Source organism: Petaurus breviceps, unplaced genomic scaffold, assembly GCF_028583685.1.
Source record: "Petaurus breviceps papuanus isolate PSGF00001 unplaced genomic scaffold, PetGlider_PUasm1.0 186, whole genome shotgun sequence".
NCBI lineage: Eukaryota > Metazoa > Chordata > Mammalia > Diprotodontia > Petauridae > Petaurus > Petaurus breviceps.
The window spans coordinates 44,976,641-44,999,521 of record NW_027185798.1 but is presented as its reverse complement, the minus strand read 5'-3'; the positions used below and the strand labels follow the sequence as shown (position 1 = coordinate 44,999,521).

The following is a 22,881-nucleotide window of genomic DNA, read 5'->3' as shown; positions in this document are numbered from 1 at the left end:
GGGAGGCTTCCTAGTAGAAGGAATGTTTGAATAGGGCCTTGAAGGATAGGAAAATTTCAAAAGGTGAAGTTAGGGGATGCATAGAGAATTCTAGGCATACTTGAAATCAAGAAGACCTGAATTTGAATCCTCACCTAGCTGTGTAACCTTGGGCAGATCATTTAACCTCTCTGCCTCATTTTCTCAGCTACAAAATGGAGATAATAATGGCTCGTAATTGGCAAGGTTGTTATGACGGTTAAATGAGGAAATATATATACATATATATGCATGTATATGTATAGACACATGTATAAATGTTTTGTAAAACTCTACAGTGCTGTGTAACTATTTGCTATTATTACTATGATTGTTGTTATTATCATCACTAGTAGATAGGTGGTTGCTGAGTGGAGAACTTTTGGGAGCAGAGGCCAGTTTTTTCTTGAGTTTGTGATAGAAAAGAAGAGGAAAACCAGGTATAGTCTTAAATGAATTCCAGATTTGGGGAAATGAGATATCAGAGGATTCTGACGAAAGAGGGATAGGATTGCATAGACTAAAATCCTACAGGGGAATTTGGCCCAGGAAGGATGAGAAACTCTGGAAGGAAATTTTTAAAGACACAAGGGGATTCTGATAATGAAGAAAAATGGGAGTTGTCAGAAGAAAACAGTATGCATACACAGAAAACTAAATAGTCCACCTAGATTTTTAAAAAAAATGTTATCTTTTGTTTTTATATCACCTTTAGATTTTTAAAAGATGTGTACAGGTGATAGAAGAATAAGTAACAGGTTAAAACAGAAATGTGGCATATTACTGTAAATATCCTTTGTAGACTACTAACAGAGAACAGGCTACTACTGGAAAGGGAAGCAAAGGACAGCAAGAAGGCTTTGGGCTGGTTTTTTTTTTTTAACTATTGGGAGAAAGAAGATTCAAGAAAGGTTAGGAGCCCTTCTTCAGCTGGATGAGCTGATATCTAACAACAGAGAAAGGGAATTGCTGCTCAGTTCTTAATTTTAGGCAGTTGCCTAGGAAAAATGACCTTTGGAGTGGAAAGGAAAGAAGAAAAATAGTTAATTAAGGAGTTGATATCCATAAAGAGATAGTAAGGTGGTACATAGCTGTCCTTAGTGATTTCAGATTGTCTGGCCCAGAGCTACATGTTTTTGGTATGACAGAACTAATACATGTGATATTTGTGATCATGGAAAATACAAGGTTAAATGTTGCCCAGTTTGCAGAAAAGGGAAAAGAAGAGAATATGCATGCTGTAAAGCCAGCCAATGAGCTTTCCTTCAATTTTAGAATGTATTACTAAAGAGATGATTAGTGACCCTCTAGTAAAAGAAACAGTGGTCATAGAGTCAGCCAGTATGGGTTCATCAAAAACAGGTCATGCTAAACTAACCTCATTCTGTGATCCAACCTTGATTTCTTTTCTGACCTCCAGCCTCATATTAGTTGGACATTAGCTGGACATCTTTGATTGTTGTATAGGCATCTCAGACTTAACTTGTCCAAATCAGAAATCATTATCTTTCCCCTAAAATTTTCCCCCTTTTAATTTTACTATTCCTTTTGAGGGCATCACCATCCTCTCAGCTGCCCAGGCTCAAAACTCCTATTTTGTCCTCATCCCTCACTGTCAGTTGCCCCAAATAACTGGTCAGTTGTCAAGTCTTGTCATCTTTACCTTGACCACATCTACTGTACATGTATATCCCTCTGACACTGCCACTACCCTGGTCTAGGCTCTGATCACCTTACCTGGAGTACTGAGCCTGCTACCTGGCTTCTCTGCCTTAGGTCCCTCCCCACTTCAATTTATCCTCTACTGCTCAGCTTCCTAAGGTGCCAATCTGATCGTGTCTCTCCCCTGCTCAGTCAATTGTAGTGACTCCTTATTACCCTACAGGAACAAATATAAAATACTCCGACTTTTACAGCCTTTCACAACCTGCTCCCTTCCTACCTTTCCAGCCTTTTCTCTGCTCCACATACTCTACTGTCCAGAAGCACTTTGGGCCTTCTTATTGTTCCTTGCACAATGTACTCCATCTTCTGACTCCTTTTCACTGACTGCCATGCTCAGAATGTTCTTTGCCCCTTGCTTCCATCTCCTGATTTCCTTCAAGACGGTTCAAAACCCACCTTATGGAGGACTCTTTTTTTTGTCCAGCTCTTCCCTCCTCATTTCCCCTTCCCTAAACCACTAATTCTAATGCCTTCTCTCTGAGATTACCTTATATACTGTATATACTTTGTAGGTACAGTACTTTACATGTTACCTTCCCCATTAGAATTGAATTTTATATGAAACTTTATTTCTTCAGACTAAGAAATATTAGACACTACCTTTATAGTTTCCTGCTTGGACTTAAGAATCTTATATATGGTTAATAGCAAAAGTGAAGGAAAATTCATTTTAGTAAGTAGGGGTTTTATATAGGAGCAGATTTATTTCCCTTTTCCATTTTTTGCCTTTTGCTTATGTCTCCCTTTTTAATGATTTAATAATAAGTTTGAGAAAACAAGACATGGCACATGATCACTCATTTACCAACCAAGCAGCTGAACACTGGTTGCATACCGTGTTTCCCCGATAATAAGACCTATCCCGAAAATAAGCCCTCCCCTTACTGTGTAAGATTCCTCTAAAATAAGCCCTCCCCCGAAAATAAGCCCTATTGAGATTGCTACTGTAGTGAAGGTGATCCTCTGTGCTACACGCTACATTACAGTACCCTCTGTAGGCACCGTCTCCCCCCCCCCGGGTGAAACGCACGCCGCGCTCCAAGCTGCATCCAATCAGAGCTGCAGCAGTGAGCGCGTCATCCTGTTCTTCCCCAGTGATTTGCTTGCTGGCGCCATTGAGAGCAGTGCCGCGGAGGAGAGCTGAGGCAGGACAACATAAGCCCTCCCCTGAAAATAAGCTGTCTGGTGTTTTTCTTTCCAAAAAAATTAATAAGACAGTATCTTATTATCGGGGAAACATGGTATACAGGTAGTTTTGAGATATTTTTGGATCAGCACACAGCATTAGAAGAAAAATGTTATCACAAGTTGATTTTATTATTTTAATTATAAGGCAGAATCTAGAAATTATTTTCCAATTTTAATAAGCATTTTACTTTAAGGTAGTTTTACTGAAATCAAATGAGCTAACCTCGAACTGTTGTTCTTCAGTAGTCATCTGGTATTTTTTTTTTCCCATTTGAACATTGAATGAATTAGGCAAAGTACATTTTTGTGAAAAGAATTATGTGATTATGGGGAGATAGAATTCTTAACTAAAGGAATTTTTCAGTCTAGAATTTGATAAAGTATATAAAAATTAATATCCTAAAAGTTTGTCAGTCTGTTATTTTTCCTTTCTCTTTTTCTCAAAATCTATTGAAATCATCTCCCACTCTCCTTTTCCTCTAATGATAGCCCTTCTCCCTTCCAAAACCAGACTTTCTTTATTTTGCCCTTGATCCTATTCCCTCCTATTTTTTTTTAAAGCAATTGGGGTTAAGTAACTTGCTCAAGGTTACACGTCCAGGTATTTCTGTGTGGGTGCTAAGTTTCTGAGCCTAGATTCAATCCCAGGTCATCCCGACTCTGGGGCCGGTGCTCTTACGCACTGTGCTACATGGCCACCCCATTCCCTCCTATTCTCTCTAGAAGATTGCTTCTTCAGTCATCTCCCCGCCAATCTTCAGTGACTCCTTATCTACCAGTTCCTTCCCTTATGCCTTCAAACATGCCCAAGTCTCCCTGTCCATTAAAATAAAAAAAGAACCCTTTTCTAGACCCATATCATTCCTTCTATTTCTTCATTTTTTTCAGCCAAATTCCTAGATAAAGTTGTCTACACACATCACTTCTATTTCCCCTCTTCTCACACATTCCAAAACCATTTGAAGTCTGGTTTCTGATTGAATCACTCAGTTGAAACTGCTCTCTCCGAAACTACTGATGATCTTTTAATGGCCAAATCTGATAAACTTTTCTGTCCTCAATCTGCCTGACCTCTCTGCCATATTTAACAACTGTCCTGGGTACTCTTTCCTCTCTGGTCATCCCATTATTTTCTTGGTTCTTCTACTGGTCTTGACTATTCTTTCTCAGTCTCCTTTGAATCATTATCCATATCACAGTCCATAAAGGTTACAGTTATCATCTCCATGCAGATCACTCACAGAACTATATAGCTATCACCTTGGATGTCCCAGAGACATTTCTACCTCAGCATTTCCAAAATAGAAGTCCATATCTTTCCCTTAGATCACAGGTGGGGAACCTGAGGCATTGAGTGCACGTGTGGGCTTCTAGGTCCTTGGGTGCAGCCTTTTGACTGAGTCCAAATTTTACACAACAGATCCTTTTATTAAGGGGTTTTGTTCTGTGAAGTTTGGATTCAGTCAAAGAATTGCACTTGAGGACCTAGAGGGCCACATGTGGCCTTGAGGCCGCAGGTTCCCCACCTCTGTCCTACACCCACCCAGTTTCCAATTTCTGTTTCTGTAATTGACAGTACCATTCTTCTAGTCAGCCAGGCTAACAGCCTTGGCACTGTCACCCATTCCTCCTTCTTCGCATGGCATAGTTAATCATTTGTCAGATCTTACAGATTCTTCCATATCTGACTCTTTTTCTGCTCACCACCTTATTATTTGCCTTCATCATCACCTCTTGTCTCTAGCTATTTTTAGGAATGTTCTAATTGGTATCTTTGCCTTTGGTCTTTCCATGCCATACATACAGATTGTTTTTAAACAAGTATGTAATCAACTCAACATGTTATTTTCAAAGCTGTCCTGGGACTTGTCTTTCATTCTTTTAGTAATATTTTTAAAACAGTATTGTAGTCATTGATGGTGTCAGCCAGTTTGTCCAATAAGAGATGAGGATTAGACCTGTGATTTCATTGATATAGGAACCTCCTGGATGAGGAAACTCCCTCCATAAATACAGGTCAGCAACTCCACTGCAGCTTATAATCTTAGAAAGTTTGTCTGGATCACTGAGAGGTCAGATGATTTGTCCAGGATCACACAGCCAATATATTTATAGGATATGAACCTATTGTACCTGTCCCTACTTGCCTTATATGAGGTAAAAGTACAGGCTTTTAAAAAATACATCATGTTCAAATGATTAGAGTGATGACTGTGATCTGTCTTATTCAAAGTTATTTTATGAATGGAATAGATGGATTTGGCAAGGAGAAACAAATTTATGAGTCCTAGGAATTATATCCTGAAGTGTTAACATACCTAAATGTTCTTTTTCTCCCATGCTAATTAATTTTGTTTTTTAATTATTTTTCCCAATTACAAAAAAAGTAAAAATATTTATTTTTTTAAATTTTCAGTTCCAGATTCTTTCCCCCCTCCCACCTCCTTGAGAAGGCAAGCAATTTTATATAGATTATACATATGCAGTCATACAAAATGTATTTCCATATTTATTTATTTGCCTTTTGGAGGGCAATTGGGGTTAAGTAACTTGCCCAAGGTTACAGGCTACGTATTTCCATATTTAACCATGTTACACAAGAAAACAAACCCCCCCAAAAAAGAAAGAAAGTTTTTACAAAAGTATGCTTCCATCTGCCTTAGACTCCATCAGTTCTTTCTCTGGAAGTAGATAATATTTTTCATAAGTCCTTTAGAATTTTCTTGGATCATTGTATTATTGAGGATAGTTAAGTCAATTCATAGTCAATCATCATACAATATTGCTGTTAATTGTGTACAATGTTCTGGTTTTGCTTACCTCACTTTGTATCAGTTCATATAAGTCTTTCCAAGTTTTTCTGAAATTGTTCTGCTAACCATTTGTTATAGCAAAACAGTATTCCATCACAACCATATGCCACAACTTCTTTAGCCATTCCCCAATTGATAGATTTCAATTTCCAATTCTTTGCTACCACAAAAAAAAATTGATATAAATATTTTTACACATTGGTCCTTTTTCTTTTTCTTTAATCTCTTTGGGATCCAGCCTTAGTATTTATTGCTGGATCAAAGGGTAAGTAAAGTTATTTAGCCCTTTGGGCATAGTTCCAAATTGCTCTTCAGAATGGTAGGATCAGTTCACAACTCCACCAGCAGTGCATTAATGTCCCAATTTTCACACACCCCCTCCAAACTTGTCATTTTCCTTTTCTTTCTTATTAGCCAATCTTATAGATATGGGATGCTACCTCATGATTTTTTTTTTTTTGCCTTTTGGAGGGTAATTGGGGTTAAGTGACTTGCCCAAGGTCACACAGCTAGTTTTTGTGTTAAGTGTCTGAAGTGAGATTTGAACTTAGGTCCTCCTGACTCCAGGGCTAGTGCTCTATTCACTGAGCCACCTAGCCACACCTCATGATTGTTTTAATTTGCATCTCTCTAATCGGTAGTGATTTAGAACATTTTTTTCATCTGACTATGAATAGCTTTTTTTCTTCAGAAAACTTCCTGTTCATATCCTTTGACCATTTATCAATTGTGGAATGACTTAGATTCTTTTAAATTTGGCTCAGTTCTCTACATATCTGAGAAAATGAGTCCTTTATCAGAGAAACTTGCTGTAAAAAATTTTCCCCAGTTTCCTGCTTTCTCTCTACTGTTGGCTATATTGGTTTGTTTGTACAAAACCTTTTTAACTTAATGTAATCAAAATTGTCCATTTTACATCTAATAATTCCCTCTCTCTTGTTTGGTCGTGAATTCTTCCTTATCCATAGATCTGACAGGTAAAATATTCCATGCTCCCCTAATTTGCTTATATCACCCTTTCTAGAAGTTCTTAAGCAAAATAGAATTGGCCATACTTTCCTTCTATTAGGCATAAATACTACTTAGATAATGACACATGTTAAATGCTATCATTTAAGGAATTGCTCTGCAGTTTTATACAAGTAATCTTTCTTATCACTGATTTTCTGCTTTGATTTTATTTTTTTGCCTGTAGAATTGATATCAGTCTTCCTCATAATATTTTGATGAACTAATAAAAATTATTACAAGTCCACAGAAATATAAATATAGTACTAGGCAAATGTAAAGACAAAGTTAATGACATTAGACATTTTAAGTAATCATATTCCAAGATGAGTTGTGTAGTGTGATTTCTAACTTTAAGTCTTTAACACAGAATATTACACTTTTCAGTCAGTCAATAAACATTTGTTAAGTGCCTACTATGTGTCAGACTCAGTGCTAAACTCAATAAGAGACAAAATATAGTCCCTGCCCACAAGAAACCCACAGTCTAATGGGGGAGACAGGCAAACAAGTATGTATAAACAATGTATATGTAGAATAAATAGGAAGTGATTAATAGAGGGAAAGCACTAGAATTAAATAGAAGATGAAATATTAGTTGGGACTTGAAGGAAGCCAGGGAAGCCTTAGTAAGCTGAGGTGATGGAGAGCATACCAAGCATGGGGGACAGCCAGAGAAAATGCCTGGAGCTAATGGAGTGTCTAATTTGTTGAACAGCAAGGAAGCTAGTGTCACTTTTCCTGTATTATTACAATGTTGTAATGTATCACATGGAGATTTGGAAAATTGTGCATAAAAAACCCTAAAACTCATTCTGGCAGTATTCTTCTTTGCATACAATATGAAAATCTTTTAGACCACATTTACTGCCTGGTATGAATATAATGTAATAAATCTTGCAGTAAGGCAAGGGACCTTAAATGAACTTGAAAACGTAAATTAATTATACCTGCAGAAGAAAGAAGAATGACAACATTGAATAGTAGAAATATGGCGTACACATAGTCATTGCCTAAAGTAGGGAGGACAGAGACGAAGAAAGGAAGAGTGAGAAGAGGATAAATTGAATTGGGTATCATCATGGGTATCATCATAGTGAGCTGGTTATGAATGATGGGCAAATACCATCAGATCATTCCAATTCTAGAAAGATCTAGTTTCAATAATGGATTTATTGGATAATTTATTATATTTAAAACCAATAATGGTTTTTAAGTAATTCTAAAATTTAGACTACTTCAGGGTAGATATGTATACTTTTTTATTTTTAATCAAGACATTAGTTTGTCTTTATATAGACAAAAAAGCCTGCTAAAGGCATGATACTCTCTCCTTTTAGGGTTAAGATGACAAAGAAGACATCTTCTAGTGATAGTATAGATAGATGATTTCTCCTTACCAAAAAACATTTTGTATTTCTATATTGACATGCTTTGCATCACATAAATCGTTATTTTAGAGAGCTAAATGTGGTTTTGTGTTCCTTGATTCCTAGCATAGACATGTGTGCATGCATACCACAAACAATACAGACTAAAGAAATCATACTGTGCCTGGCACATAGTAGGTGCTTAATTAATGTTCTATCTAATTCTCCCTGCTGATAGTGCCTTCTCTAAAGTAGCCTTCCATCTACTCTGTATATTTCTTCTATGTATCTATTGACTTATTGTCTACACCATTAGAAGGTGAGCTTCTTGAGAGCAAGGGCTGCCTTTGCCTTTCTATTTCTGTTGCTTAGTTCAGTGCCTGGCACATAGTAAGACCTTAATAATTGTTTGTTGACTGAATATTTAGTCATTTATATATGACCAAAATACCTTATCCATTTCCATTTGTAAGGATTGATTCCAAACAAAAGTTTCTTTTCCAAACTGTGATTTTTCTATTAATTTTCAAGGGATATAGTTTAGTTTGCTATAATAAATAATTTGCCCTTAACAAACTTATCATTTCAAATTCACTATTCTAAAGGAAAATATTTCTTCCTGCTATTTGCAAGTTTATCCACTAAAAAGCAAACTGAAGTAAAGACAAAGCTGGGAGTGGGATTATTCTTTAAAAGAATCATCTTGTGTTTTCTGAAGGTAAATATTTCAGTATAGTTTTACTGAATATAACTTTTTTAAAAAGAAAAATGAAAAGGTTGTATTTGTTTGATCTGCATTGGTAGGGGGAACCAATTCTGACTCAAAATGTAAACACTGTAAAATGTTTATCGCTGGATTTGTGGTTCTCCTTATTTGTAGGGAAATCTTGAACAGAAAGAGAAGTTTTCTGGTCCTGTATTGTGAGTGCAGAGATCAAGAGAGATTTCCATAAAAAGGCATAGGATTTACTTGGAAGAATATAGTGGTTTCTAACTTGGCAATAATGAGTTAGTAGTAACCCCTTTAGAAAGAAAATATGATAGGATTATAGGCTTTAGCCCTAGAAGGAACCCTAGAAATTTAGTCTCTCCCTCAGTTTTTACTTAGGGCCTAGAAAGGACTAGTCACCCAATAACAGAGCCAAGATTCACAAGATAGATTTAGAGGTAAAAATACTTTAGTGACTATCTAGTCTGCCACCTATCTTCATTTTGTCTGCTCCATAGGCAACAAATTTGCTTTCATGTTAAATCTTTCCCTTTCCTTTACTACTCTTTCCATCTTCTAGATAGCTTCCTGAATCCCTCTTGATAACATAGAACCCCAACCCCACATAGCTGCCATTTCTACCCTAGCTGTACTTATTTTCTTTCATTCCACTCCACACACAACCCCACTCCCCAAATATACACATACTCTGTCTCTCTGTCTCTGTCTGTCTCTCTCTCTGTCTCTGTCTCTCTCTGTCTCTTTCTCTCCCTCCCTCTCTCCTCCCTCTCTCTCCCTCTTTCTTCCTCTCCTTCTCTCTCCCTCTTTCCCTCTTCAAGAGAGTTGGGAGAGTTGGAAATACTCCTTGTTCCCCATTGCTACTTCCAGGTTCTCCCTCTACCACCATTATTCAGTAACATCTCCACCTGATCACTGTTGTTATTCCATCTTTCCCTCAGCTTTGTTCCCTCTATTCTTCACCCACACTGTGCCCTTCAGTTCCTCCATCCTTCAGTTGTCTCTCAGGCCATCACCCTTGCATTATATCTGTTCTCCTTTCCTCATTTTGACCCTTTGTTGAACCAGTTAAATTCTACACTATCTGTCCTTTTCTCTTGAGTCCCTTGCCTCTTTATCATATTGCTGATTTTGCTGTTCCAGGCCTCAGCCTTGGATTACTCTCATCAGCCACTGCCTTTGTCCCTACACATGTGGTACTGAAGAAAGATGGAGAAAATCATGAAACTGTGCTGCCTGGGCCCGCTATAAATTTATGTAATGTGATGTCAGCTATAGCAAGGCAAGCCTTTTAAACCTCTCTGATTCACTATCCCACTCACAGCAGCTTGTCCAAACCTTTTCATCCTTCTTCAAACCTTCCATGGCATCTGTTCCCTGCACCCTACCAGCTGAGAACCTTTCTTCCTATTTTACTGAAAAAAAGACCTTTTGCTGAGAGTTTCCACTTTTCTCATCTTCTTCCTCCATCACTCAGATGCCTTCTTTCACTATCTCCTTCACCCCTGTTTCATATGATAAGGTAGCCCTTTTCCTTGCCAAGGCAACTACCTATAAATACACAAGTGACAGCATTTCCTCCTAATATATTGTCTTCTAATATATTCTTCTATAATATATTAGAAGACAACTTCTCTAATATATTGTCTTCCTCTAGCATCCCCACTTATCTTCAGTCTCTTACTCTCTACTGGATGCTTCCTTACTGCCTACAAACCTACCTTTATCCCCACCTCCTCAAAAACCCTTACCTAAAGGGTTTCAAAAACCATCCATCCCTCTTAGCTGTCCCATATCTCTTTTCCCTTTTATCCCATATTTCTCCTTCCTTTTGTGGCTAAATTCCTTGAGAAGACTGTCTACAATAAATACCTCCGCTTCTTTACTCTTACTTCTTAATTCTACAGTTTCTCTCCAAAGTTGCTAACAATCTCTTCATTGCCTAATATGGTGACCTTTTCTTGATTCTCATCCTTCTTGACCTTTGCAGCCTTTGACACTGTTGGTCACCCTCTTCTACTTTCTTCTAAGTTTTCATAATACTACCTGTCAGTCTCCTTTGCTGAATCCAGTAACACTCTCCTCTTTCCTTTTCCTTGAACAAGACACTCCATCTCCTGACTCTGGGCAGTTTTCATTGGCTTTCCCCCATGGTCGGAATTCTCTCCTCTATTATTTTGCCTCCTGGTTTCTTTCAAGTCCCCCCAAAAAATCTACCTTCTACAGGAAGCCTTTCCTGTGCCTTCTTCATTCTAGTGCCTTCCTTCTCTTGATTATTCCCAATTCATTCTATAGATAAGGGTTTTTTTTTGCATATAGATATTTGCATGTTGTTTTCCCTATTAATTTGTGAGTTTTCAAGAACACAATCTTTTACCTTTCTTATTAGCATGGTGCCTGACTTCGTGGTAGGTCCTTAATAAATGTTTATAGACTGACTGACTTTCGTAGGGGAAGAATGAGCCTTAGATGAGTTGTGACTTGCCCAAGGTCATACAGTATTAAGTAGTGAAGCAGAGATTTCAGGTCAGGTCTTCCAGCGCCAAATACAGCATTCTTTTTACTATACTATACTACCTTCTTCATATCATCCCTATTCTATATTCTGTAGGTGTTAAGGTGTTGTTCTTTTTTATTTTAGAACCTTGACATTAGGCTCTTAGTGATTTTTTTTGGCTGAATTAAAATGCTATTTCATTCAAATAACAGGTAGGTGGGTCCAGTTTACAGATTTCTGAGTCTAGAGTTGCCACTCACACTCTGTGACCCAAGGCAAGTCATGTAAGTTCTCTCAGCCACTTTCCTCTTCTGTAAAATGAAAGAATCTGACTTGATAGACTCTAAAGATTCCTTTCAACTTTAAATGTATAATATTAGGTTCTTAAAGAAAAATAACTTTGGCACTTGAATATTTTGCCATTTAACTTGAAGGGCAGGGTTGAGCTGCTTTGCAGAATAGTATTCAGAATAAATTGACTTTGTCAGGACATATTATTGCCTTAGAAGTACAAATATAGCTATATCAAAGTGTGTTCTGTGAAAATACACACTATGGATTAAAGAGAATAGATTTGTGTATTGTTTAGTATGTCGATTCCTAGATTTAGTGGAGTCTTGAAAAGAGATTAGAACCAAGGATGATCTGCCTGTATTTCCCTTCATATCTGTTGGCAGCAAGTTTTCTTATCACTCAGTTGGCACATTAAAAAAAAAAAAAGAGGTAGAAATACAGGATACCAATCCATTCTAAGAAATGTTGTTACATTGTGTGACATTGGGAAATGTGTCCATTAAATTTTTTTTTTCCAATTCTCCCACACTGCCCCATTGAAGGAAGGGGCAGGAGTAGAGGGAACCAAAACCACTATAAAAATAATACATATTCAAGCAAAACAAATTGTCCATGTCCAAAAATACGTCTTATTCTGTACTCTGAGTCCACCACATCTTTTTCAGGAATTTTGGGCAGCATACTTCATCATCTATCCTTTGGACAGATAATTAGTCATTGTAATGACCCAGATTTCTTAAGCCTTTCAGAGTTGTTTTAAACATGGCCATTTTAAGGAACACATATGAGATCTCATCAAATTTCTTGGCACATAGAGGCCTCAGAGAACTTTACTTAATTTGACTCAGACCTCCTCCCTTCCTTGGTGCTACAGCTCAGACTACCCTGGTATTTTGATGCCTCGTAGTTTATCTTGTCCTTACTATATGTTTTTGTGTCACCCTAAATGTGCCTTTGACTAGATATTTGCTCCTTTTTCCCCTTCCAGACTTAAGCCATAGTTGAAGATTTGACTTGTGGCTTTGTTCATAAAAAAAAAACCAAATTTATCCATCTCTGTGAGTATGGAAACAGTGGATCCAGAATAGGGTCTTTATAATCTTTAGAGATATAGAAAAGGTAGATCTTTAGAAGTTGACAAAAGGGCCGTCTTAATCCTTATTCACTGAAATATTACTAATGCTGATCCCATAGAATTGGTATTCCTTATCCAGGGATTTTTATCTAGGGGCCTATTAACTTAAAAATTTGATGACTATTTCTCCCAAAATTGTATTTCTTTGTAACTCTTTGTATTTTTAGTTTACACATTTAAATATGTTATTCTTAGGAGAGGTGCATAGATTTCATCAGACTGCTAAAGGGATCCGTTATACAAAAAGGTTAAGAATTCATGCAGGTAGACAGCTAAAAGTGACCTCAAGGATCATCTAGTAGTGCAGAAGTTTGCAAACTTATTTGACCTATCGCCCCCCCAAAATTACTCAGTGCCCCCCTGGAAATCTTTAATCCCTCAACGATTTTTTGAAATTTGCGGCATTTCAAAAAAATAAAAACCATTATTTTCATGATGCAACATTGTATCATATAACCATATAGTATCGTATTGTAAACAAGTCATTACAGGCATGTATTCCTGCCAATGCATGCTGGACTTCCTGACAAGCTCGCTTGTCAACACTTACTTGGTAAGACCTATCTGAGGACCTGACCACTGATCAGTTGCATTTTGTGTGTTTATTTGGAAAATGATGTAATCACTATGACTTCAAATCTGTTACACAACAGACGAAACATATTTGAATGGATTTTCAGAATTTTCTTTTCTTCTTTTCTTGTGCTTCCACCATTCCCTTATTTTTATTCATTGTCTTGCCCTTCCCCCCCCCCCCCAGTTGAACCCAAGGCTACTACTGCCCCTCTGGATCATTCCAGTACCCCTCCAACCCCCATGGTGGTATTGCCCGCTTTGGGAACCTCTGATTCTTGTTCCTAGAGGCTATACTATCTTGGTGAATTCTTCAGTTTAACTAATATTTCTATGTTGACAGCTCCTCAGATATATAGTTAGTCCCAGTCATTTGAGTGAACTCCTGCTGCCTCCTCATCAGCTACCAGTAATGCATATCAAAATGTCTCATAGGCATCTCAAATGTCATGTGCATTTATGAATAAAATTCATAAAATAGTAATGATAATTTAAACATCACTTTTTAAACACATACCTATTGCCTGTGTAATAATAATAGCTACCATTTACAAAGCTCTTTTAAGAATTGCGAAGGGTTGGGGCAGCCAGGTAGCACAGTAACAGCACCGGCTCCAGTGTTGAGAAGACCTGGAGATCGAATCCTGGGCTCAGACACTTAGCACCCACCCAGAAACACCTGGCCGTGTAACCTTGAGCAAGTTACTTAACCTCAGTTGCTTAGGGGCGGCCAGGTGGCTCAGCGAGTAAGAGCACCGGCTCCAGTGTGGGGATGACCTGGATCAAATCTGGGCCCCGATACTCAGCACCATACCCAGAAATAACTGGCTGTGTAACCTTGAGCAAGTTACTTAACCCCGATTGCTTTAAAAAAAAAAAAAGAATTGCAAAGGGTTTTCTGTCATCTATGTATCTTATCTGATTTGATCCTTACAACTACCCCAGAAGGTAGCTGCTGTTACTATCCTGACTTTACAGATGAGGAAACTGAGACTCAAGAGAGATTGAGTAACTTGCCCAGAGTACACAGCTACTCAATGTCTGAGACAGAATTCAAACTCAGATCTTCCAACATTCTACCCACTATGTCATATATGTCAATATTTGGGGGAAAATTTAAGAGCTCTGTCAAAATAACAGACTCTTCTTTAAATTGTTAACATTTGTCGGTAAATATTTCAGCCTCATTCATAGTATTGCTTAGATATTGAGATGGTTGGCAAGGGGTGCCATTCATAATGCTTTGTTTACATACTCAATAATCTATTCTATCCTGCTTTTCTCTGCATAAGTGACTTGATAAACTTTCTTGTTATCTTTCCTCTATTTGATAGCTTTTTAAAAAATCTCCATTCTAAACCTCTTGATTATAATATTAACTACTGTCTATGCTGGAGAAGTTTTTTTCCCCTCTTCAGGTTCTGAACAGATGTAATGCATTCAGCTATTTAGTTTACAAATAACTGCCAGTAAAGTTTAGTGTAATCTCCTATAATCTCACAGAATTGCAGAATTTGAGAATTAGGACTTCAGTGTTCCAAACTGTACACAAAAGGAATACCTGCAGCCTTGATTAGTGGTCACTTATATTGCTCAATCTCCAGTTTCAGTTTCCCAAAACAATCTCTAGTTGTTTCAAGGAATCCTAGGTTATATTTTGAGCAAATACTAGGTTATATGAATAACTTATTTTAAAAGTAATTTGTATTATATATTAAATGTATGACTGTCTTTGAGTTAGATCTATGGTGAATGATGAGAACATCTTGATTTTTATAGTCCTGTGTAACAGAACATTTTTGCATGTTTTGTAAGCAATGTTGACTAAGGATCTTCAGTTAGATGAATGATCTTTAGAACAGTAAATCATAGGCCTCTTATGAATTTATGTTAACTAAATGTTGTAATAATAATAATAATAACAGTGTGCATTTATATAACGCCTACTATTTGCCAGACACTGTGCTTAACACCTTACAAGTATTATTTCACTTAATCCTTACACAGCCCCGGGGTGGTAGGTGCTATTATTATAATTCCCATTTTACATTTGAAGAAACCCAGGCAGAGGTGTTAAATAACCTGCCCAAGGTCACACAGCTAGTAAGTATGAGGCCATAATTTGAACTCAGGACTTCTTGACTCTAGTCCTAGCACTCTAGCCACTGTGCTACCTGGCTGCCTAGGTGTAATTTTCCATGTGCTCTCTCTCTCTCCTTAGTTTGCTAAGAGAAATTACCATTGTTTAATGTGATAGTAATACATTTATAATATATTTCTCATCCTAGGTATTCCTCCTGTTTTTCAGATTGTCAGCATTTGAACAGACCACATCATGCGTGAGTACAAGCTAGTGGTCCTTGGTTCAGGAGGCGTGGGGAAGTCTGCTTTGGTGAGTTAATTGTCTAACTAGTAAGCATAACCCTGGTAGTAAATAAGTCTTATTAATACACACTAATATATGATAGCTTTATAACAGTGGTCACTATAAAGCAAGAGGGAAAGGTTTTTGTTTTTTCTTTAAACCAAGAGCTCCTAACTTACAGTGGAATAAATGACTTAAACTCAATAGCACTTTTTAAAAATGAATTTAAATTAAGAGCTAGGAACACATATCTCTGTTGAATAAATGAATGAACAAAAAAGCATTTTTCACCATTATGTGCCAAACACCATACTAAGCACAAAAGCAAAAACAGTCCCTGTCCTCAAGGAGCTTACATTCTAATAATGGCAGCATCTAATGAGATGGAAGCTAACATGGGACTTGGAACCTGGAAGACTTGAATTTGAATTCTGCTTCAGACACTAACTGTGTGATTAGGGGACAAATTTCTTAACCTCTTTGAACTCAGTTTCTTCATCTGTAAAATGGAGATAATAATAATAGGACCTACCTTACAGAGTTGTTGTGAGAATCAAATGAAATAACATAAAGTGCTTTGCAAACCTTAAAGTGCTAAATAAATACTAACTATTATTACTAGAGAAAGACCATACATATAGGGAATAGGTTGCCATGGATGTGCATATTGGTTATTGATTTGCAAAGTTACAGGGACTGGGGAAGGGAACCATCGAGAATAAATTGACACAATGGCAATATTGATTTGAATATTGTTCTAGAACTTGAAGAGATAGAGTTGAACAGAGAGGATGTACAGTACAGCAGGCTAGAAGATGACCGGGGAGGGAGAGAGGGGAGTGAAGGCAGAGGAGAGGTGAGAGGGTCAGAATGGAACTTGCTGGAGCTGCCTTGATGTATTTGGCCTTGTGAGGCACTCACCATCAGGATAGCAGGGTTCCATGGGGAAAGCTTTGGAGCTGCTGAAAGGATGAAGTCTTCCATGATGTCTGTTCTGCAAAGCAGTATAGTGAGATGTTGTAGTCTAGTCTAGATAAAATAACAAATATGTCAGTTCTGTACAATAATGCTGCATATCTCTAGTATCATTAAGGAGTCAGGTATGCCCAAATAAAAGTCATGGTACTTATTACTTTAAGTACTGAAATTGTTAAAACCTTTTTTAGGCTTTCTAAATAGTTTTCCCCTGTCTCTTCCTTGTTGTCACCTGTCATGTCTTGCTGCTGTTACTGTGTCTTTCTCCATCATCTTACTGTTCTGCTATTCCTGACTGACACCCACTGTAGGCTGGAAAACTAGGTAGCTAAGCTCATTTGAAATATGTTTGAATAAATAGACCCTGGAGTTTGGGGGAGCTTTCTTGTGAGTAAAATGCATTCTGTTTAATTCATAGATTTTGTAACATAGCAACAGTTATATACTATTGTATATATTGTATACTATTGCAAGGTTATAAAATGTTCTTCATAGGAAACTATGAAATAGGCAGTATATTTTTCTCATCTTATAGGGAAGAAAACTAAGGCTCAGAGATGTGGTGTAACTTGCTAGATCATATAGCTAGTTACTGTCCATGCCTAGATCTGAATTCTGGTCTTCCTTACCGTAAATTCACCCTTTCCAATATACCTTGCTGCCTCTCAAATCTATTTTGCTGCTAGAGGCCTTTTTTACTTGTTTCTCAGTTCTTGGCTATATTCTAGGTAGTGATGTTGCAAGAGAAGACTTGTTACTGTACTCTGCTGGGGAGGGGAAAGGAACAAAGGAATATAGAGACAAACAGGAAAAGACAAAACAGTGAGGCTAGAGTTAGGGATTGGGGTTTTTATGGTGCAGCATCTTTATTTTATTCCTGTGTAGTACATCTTCATAAGGTTACTGAAAGCTATTTTGCATTTTCACAACTGTAGTCATAAATGGTATATTACCTCTTGGTACTTGGCAAGTAGACCTAGATAAGTTAAGCTGAATGATGGATAAAGTTTTTGAGTGGGTGGTTCTCTATGCCTAGTAATCGTTCATGAAACATGAGGAACAGCATAGATTTGGAGTGAGATTGTAGTGGCACCTATATAAAATATATTAGTTTTATGTAGCCATTTCTGAAAGTAAAGTAAGTTATAGAAATCAACTGAGCTCACACTGTTTTATTGTGCATGGGAATGTGGTCAGCCCTCCTGTCCCAAGACATGGGATTGAAGGCCTTGGAAACCTTCTACTTTGGTTTTGCATTGCTTTCCTCTTCCTAAGTGTAATTAAGTTCTGGTAGATCATCTTTGGGGCATTTTATAAAGAGGATTCTGTATGTCCTAGAAAGTAAATGGCTGCTTTTCTACCTCCATTCTTTGTAATTAAAATTTGATCTATACATAATAGATTTCCTTAAAAAAACAAAAAGCATTAGTTATCTTAGGGAACAAGGTAGGATGGAAGGAATACCTGGATGCTGAAATATTTTCAATGGCTTGGAGTGTAGTAGAGAGAACTTCTTTTACAGCAAAGAGTTGACACCCAAGCATCCAGAGGAATAAAGGAGCACCTTTATTGGAAGAAAGCCAGAGACCTGAGGGGGATGCCTTGATGCATTGTGCTTGATCAGTTTATCACATGGAAATAAGGGAGTTTTCAATTGTTTGGTACTGTCTACCATCCATTCTTTAACTGAAGTCTGCAAATATGGAAGAAACCACAGGACACTGCAGAGAGGACAATAATGAAGAGAAGCCTAGAGAAAGTGAGTGAGATTGGTAGACTGTCCATGAAGAATAGACTGACACAGGAAAGAGGAAAAGCCATGGCAGAGAGACTGAAGAATGTAAGGATGAGGACAAGAATGATTCCATTTTTGTCTTTGTATATCCAGCACCACGCACAGTGTCTTAAATATAGTATATACTCTTAATAAATTTTTGACTGGAAAATAGAAAAGCTTGGCAGTGGGGGATGATAAGGTGCTACCTTTACTCAGTTCTGGAATCCTTAAAGGCATAGGACACTTCTGCTGTGCTGCATCACAATGCCATTCTAGAGACATTCCACTGGGAGTGTTACATTCATTTATAGTCCTCAACTTAGAATGGGTTGTGTTGTAAAGATTTGTCTGAAGTTTATTGCTTGGAATTCAAAAGCATTTCCCTTTAGAAAAAAGTTATAGCTAGTAGTTAGGTTCTTAGGCTAATTCATAATTATCCTATGTAACCTATAAGGTACCTCTGGAACATGTTCTTTCTCCCTCTCTCCTTCCCTGCATAAAGCCAGGTAGTAGGGCTGGTGGTCCCCTTTCCACTTCACTCCTGTTTCCATGAACTTGAACAAATAAGTATAGATACTTCCTTAACTCTCAACTCCCATTTTCTTTGGCATTGGCTCCAAGAGCAGAAGGAACATTCACTCTGGAGTCTGAAGACGTGGGTTCAAATGCCACCTCTAATGCTTACTACTTGTGAGAAGAGTCACTGGGCTTTTAACCTCTCAGGACCTCACTTTCCTTCTCTGTGGTCTCTGAGGCTCTTTTAGCTCTAGATTTGTGAACCTGTGGTCTTGATTTAAAAGATAGCAATGATAAGCTTCTCAGCAGTTTATGTAGTAGACCTAACAGTGGCTGCTAAGAGTTTACCTGTGATCCTACAAAAATTTAATCATAAAATCTTAGACTGAGAACTGAAAGTGATCTTAGCAGTTACCGAGTCCAACTTTTTCATTGTACAAATGAGGAATGTGAGACACAGAGAGATTAAATAACTTTCATGGAGTCACACACCTAGTAAGTGTCTGAGATTTGAATCCAGGACTTCTGATTCCAAGTGCAAAAGTCTATCCAGTACACTCATGATCAGATTTTAAACTGAGAAGGAAAAGAAGGAAGAAAAAATCTTATTTATGTCTACCAAATGAGATATTATATGGAATAACTACAGTATAGGAGGCAGAATGGTACAAGTGCCAGTAATTTATAGCAAGCAACATCCTAGAAAGGAGCCAGCAAATAATCTGTAATAATGCATAGAGTGTGGGTAATGAGTAAGGTAAACTGTAGATCCTAACAGAAGCAAATGTGACCCCAGAGGTACCATTGAGCATTGATGGTATAACATATGTGACTATAATATTATTCCACACTAGAATATTTGATTCAGAAGGAGCACAATAGGTAAAAGAGAAAACAGAGTACCATTGTTTTTTAAAAGACTCCCTTACCCATCACCTTCTCTACACAGACACAGGCATTATATCCTAATGCAGGCTTGCCACCTCTTACCTAGACTATTACAATGATGGCTTTGTGAGGATAGAGAAGGCTGTGATAGATTGCGGAAGTAGATTTGAGGTTAGTATAAGGCAAAGGAAAGAGTCATAGATTACTCCCGGGTTATGAATGTGGGTGCTTAGGAGGATGGCAATGCCCTCAAGAAATAGGGATATTTGGAAGAGCGGTAATATTAGGAGGAAAGATGTTAGCTTCTGTTTTGTTGAGATTGAAGTGCTTATAGGACATCTGGGAGGAAGACAGCCATCATGCAGTTGATAATGTGGAACTGGAGTTCAGTGGAGGAATTGAACCTAGCTACATAAATGTGGGTGTCATTTGCATTAAAGTCTTACTTGAACCAGTGGGAGCTGATAATATACCTGCCCTGAAGGGGCAGGAGGAGAGGAGTGATAATTCAGAGACTGAAAAGGAAAATTCAGGCAGGTAAGTGAAGTAGGAAAGAACAGTGGCATTAAACCCAAGGGAAAAGAAAATGTCAGATGGAGGAAGTTATCAGCAGTGTCAAAAAGCTACAAATAATGCAAGGAGAATGAGGACTAATGAGAAAAGGTGATAGGACTTAAAATTTAGGAGAATATTGGTAACCTTTGAGACAATTTCTATTAACTGGTGGGTCCAGAAACCAGATCTCAAGGAATTGAGATGTTGGGCTTAAAGAAATGGGTGTAAGAAGTGTGGAGAATCCTTTCTAGGAGTTTGGCAATGAAAGGAGGAGAGAGGAAATAGCTTGAAGGGAGGTTAGGGTCAAGTGAAAGTTGGTTTTTTTGTTTGTTTTTTAGAGAATAGATCTGGGCTCCATTACCTCATTACTTTGGGCAAGTCATTTTCCTCTGCTCTGTTTCTTCATCTGTAAAATGACTGCTTTAAAGAATCTGTAAAATGCATGCTTTAAAGGGCAGTAGGAAAGAAGTCAGTTAGTAAGAAACTGATGATTAGAGGGGGTGAAATGATAGGTGGGTGAGGCAAGTTGTTGGAATAAAGATAAAGATTAAAATTGAAGGCATAGGTAGAGAAATTAACCTTAACGAGAAGGGTCACTTAATCAGAGTTAGCAGGAAAGGATTAGGTAGAAATTAGCTTGGTTTTGAGTTAAGGAATAGGGCAGAAGAAAGGGACTCAGTTAATAAACTTTCATTAAGTACCTGCTATGTGCCAGGAAACCAAGCCTAATACAGGATAAATAGGGAATAATAAACAGAGGAAATGCCCTAGAAATTGAAGGGGTTGGAAAATGCAGGGGGTTAGGGGAAAAAATAATGAGTTCATTTTTAGACATTGAGTTTAGGCATACAGTTTGAGATATCTGAAAGGCAGTTTAGAGATGTGATATTGGAGGTCAGGAAAGAGATGGGGCAGAATGAGGAGATATGAGAATCATCAGCATAGAGATGACAATTAAATCCATGGGAGCTTATAAGATCACCAAGTGAAGTAGTATAGAAGGAGAAGAGAAGAGGACCGAGAACTGAACATGCAGAATACCTTGTGTTAGAGGGTGTGATCTGGAAGAGGATCCAGCAAAGGAGACAGAGGAGCAATCAGATAGAAAGGATGAAAACCAGGAGAGAATAGTGTCCTGAAAACCTAGACAGAAGATAGTATTAAGGAAAGAGGGTGATCAGCAGTGTCAGAGACTGCAGAAGAGATAAAAGAGAATGAATTGAGAAAAGGCCAGTGGATTTGGCAACTAAGAGATCATTAGTAACTTTGGAGAGGGCAATTTTGGTGAAATGAAGTTAGAAACTGAATTATAAAGGTTAAGAAGAGATTGGGAAGAGAGAAAGGAGAGGCACCTATTGTAGACAGCCTTTTTAAGTTTAGCTACAATGGGCAGAAAAGATATAGGATGGCACTGGGGATCAAGTGAGGTTTTTTCCAGCCTGGGGAAGTCATGAGCATGTTTAAAAGCAGTGGGAAATGAGCCAGGAAACAGGGAGAGATTGAAAATAAAGGAAGAGGTGACATGACAAAGAGGGCAATCTCAGAGGAGACAGGTTGGAATGAGATCATTTGAACAAGTAGAGGGATTAGCCTTAGTAGGAGTAAGGCCACTTCATCTTGTGAGATGGGATGAAGGAAGAAAGAATGGCAAAAGTACCTGAGTGATAGATGAATGAAGAGGGAATTTATGGCTAATGCTTTCAGTTTTTTCTGTAAAATATGAAGTCAGGTTCTCAGCTAAGAGTAGCATGGCGATGGGGAGCCATGGGAGGTTTGAGGGGGAATGAAAAGGTTTGGAAGAGCTGCTTTGAGAGTGGAATAATGAGATGATAAGGGAGGCATAGTAGGATCGCCCAGCAGCAGTGAGGGCCCAGTCTTGAGGCTGTGTAACATAAATTTGTAGAGGACCCAGTCAGAATGGTTGAGTGATTTTTTTTCCTCCAACTTCATTCAGCAACATGTGTAGGAGTGAAGGTGGCAGATGGTGGGAGTGATCAGTACCTCAAGGCTGAGACTTGACTGGGTGTAATTGGCTTTATGATAGAGGGTTAGGATTCAAGAGAGGAAGACAGTGAAGAGTTAAATTGATTCACCAAGGGGTCCAGATTAAGAAAAGAGAAAGTGGTTAGTACTGGGGAAATAGCTTGGGAGAGAATTGAAAGGTCAAATGATTGGAGGTCATGATGCAAAAAAAACTAGGGTTTTTATAAGGAAAGGTAGAAGGAGAGGTGAAAAGCCAATAGATTATTGTTGGAAAGGGGGATTTTAGAATTCTTGGACATGGAGGGGGGACATTTCATCGGTGATGGCAAGATCAAGGATATGACTATATATGTGGCTGAGGTGAGGTGGAGGAAGAGAAGGTCATGGAAAATGAGCAAATTGAGGAACATTTTTGCCATTGTGTCTCTAGCACAGTGTCCAGCATGTATAAATGCTTAATAAATGTGTGTTGAA

At 37.9% G+C, this 22,881-nt stretch overlaps 1 protein-coding gene across 1 annotated transcript in view; it reads left to right on the top strand.

The window, feature by feature from the left end:
* RAP1A (RAP1A, member of RAS oncogene family) overlaps window positions 1-22,881 on the top strand; it is an 88,035-nt gene that overhangs the window by 42,318 nt on the left and 22,836 nt on the right. Inside the window, exon 2 of the mRNA XM_069089282.1 lies at window positions 15,657-15,687. Coding sequence (XP_068945383.1) covers window positions 15,657-15,687 — 31 coding nt within the window. The remainder of the gene's footprint in view (window positions 1-15,656; window positions 15,688-22,881) is intronic.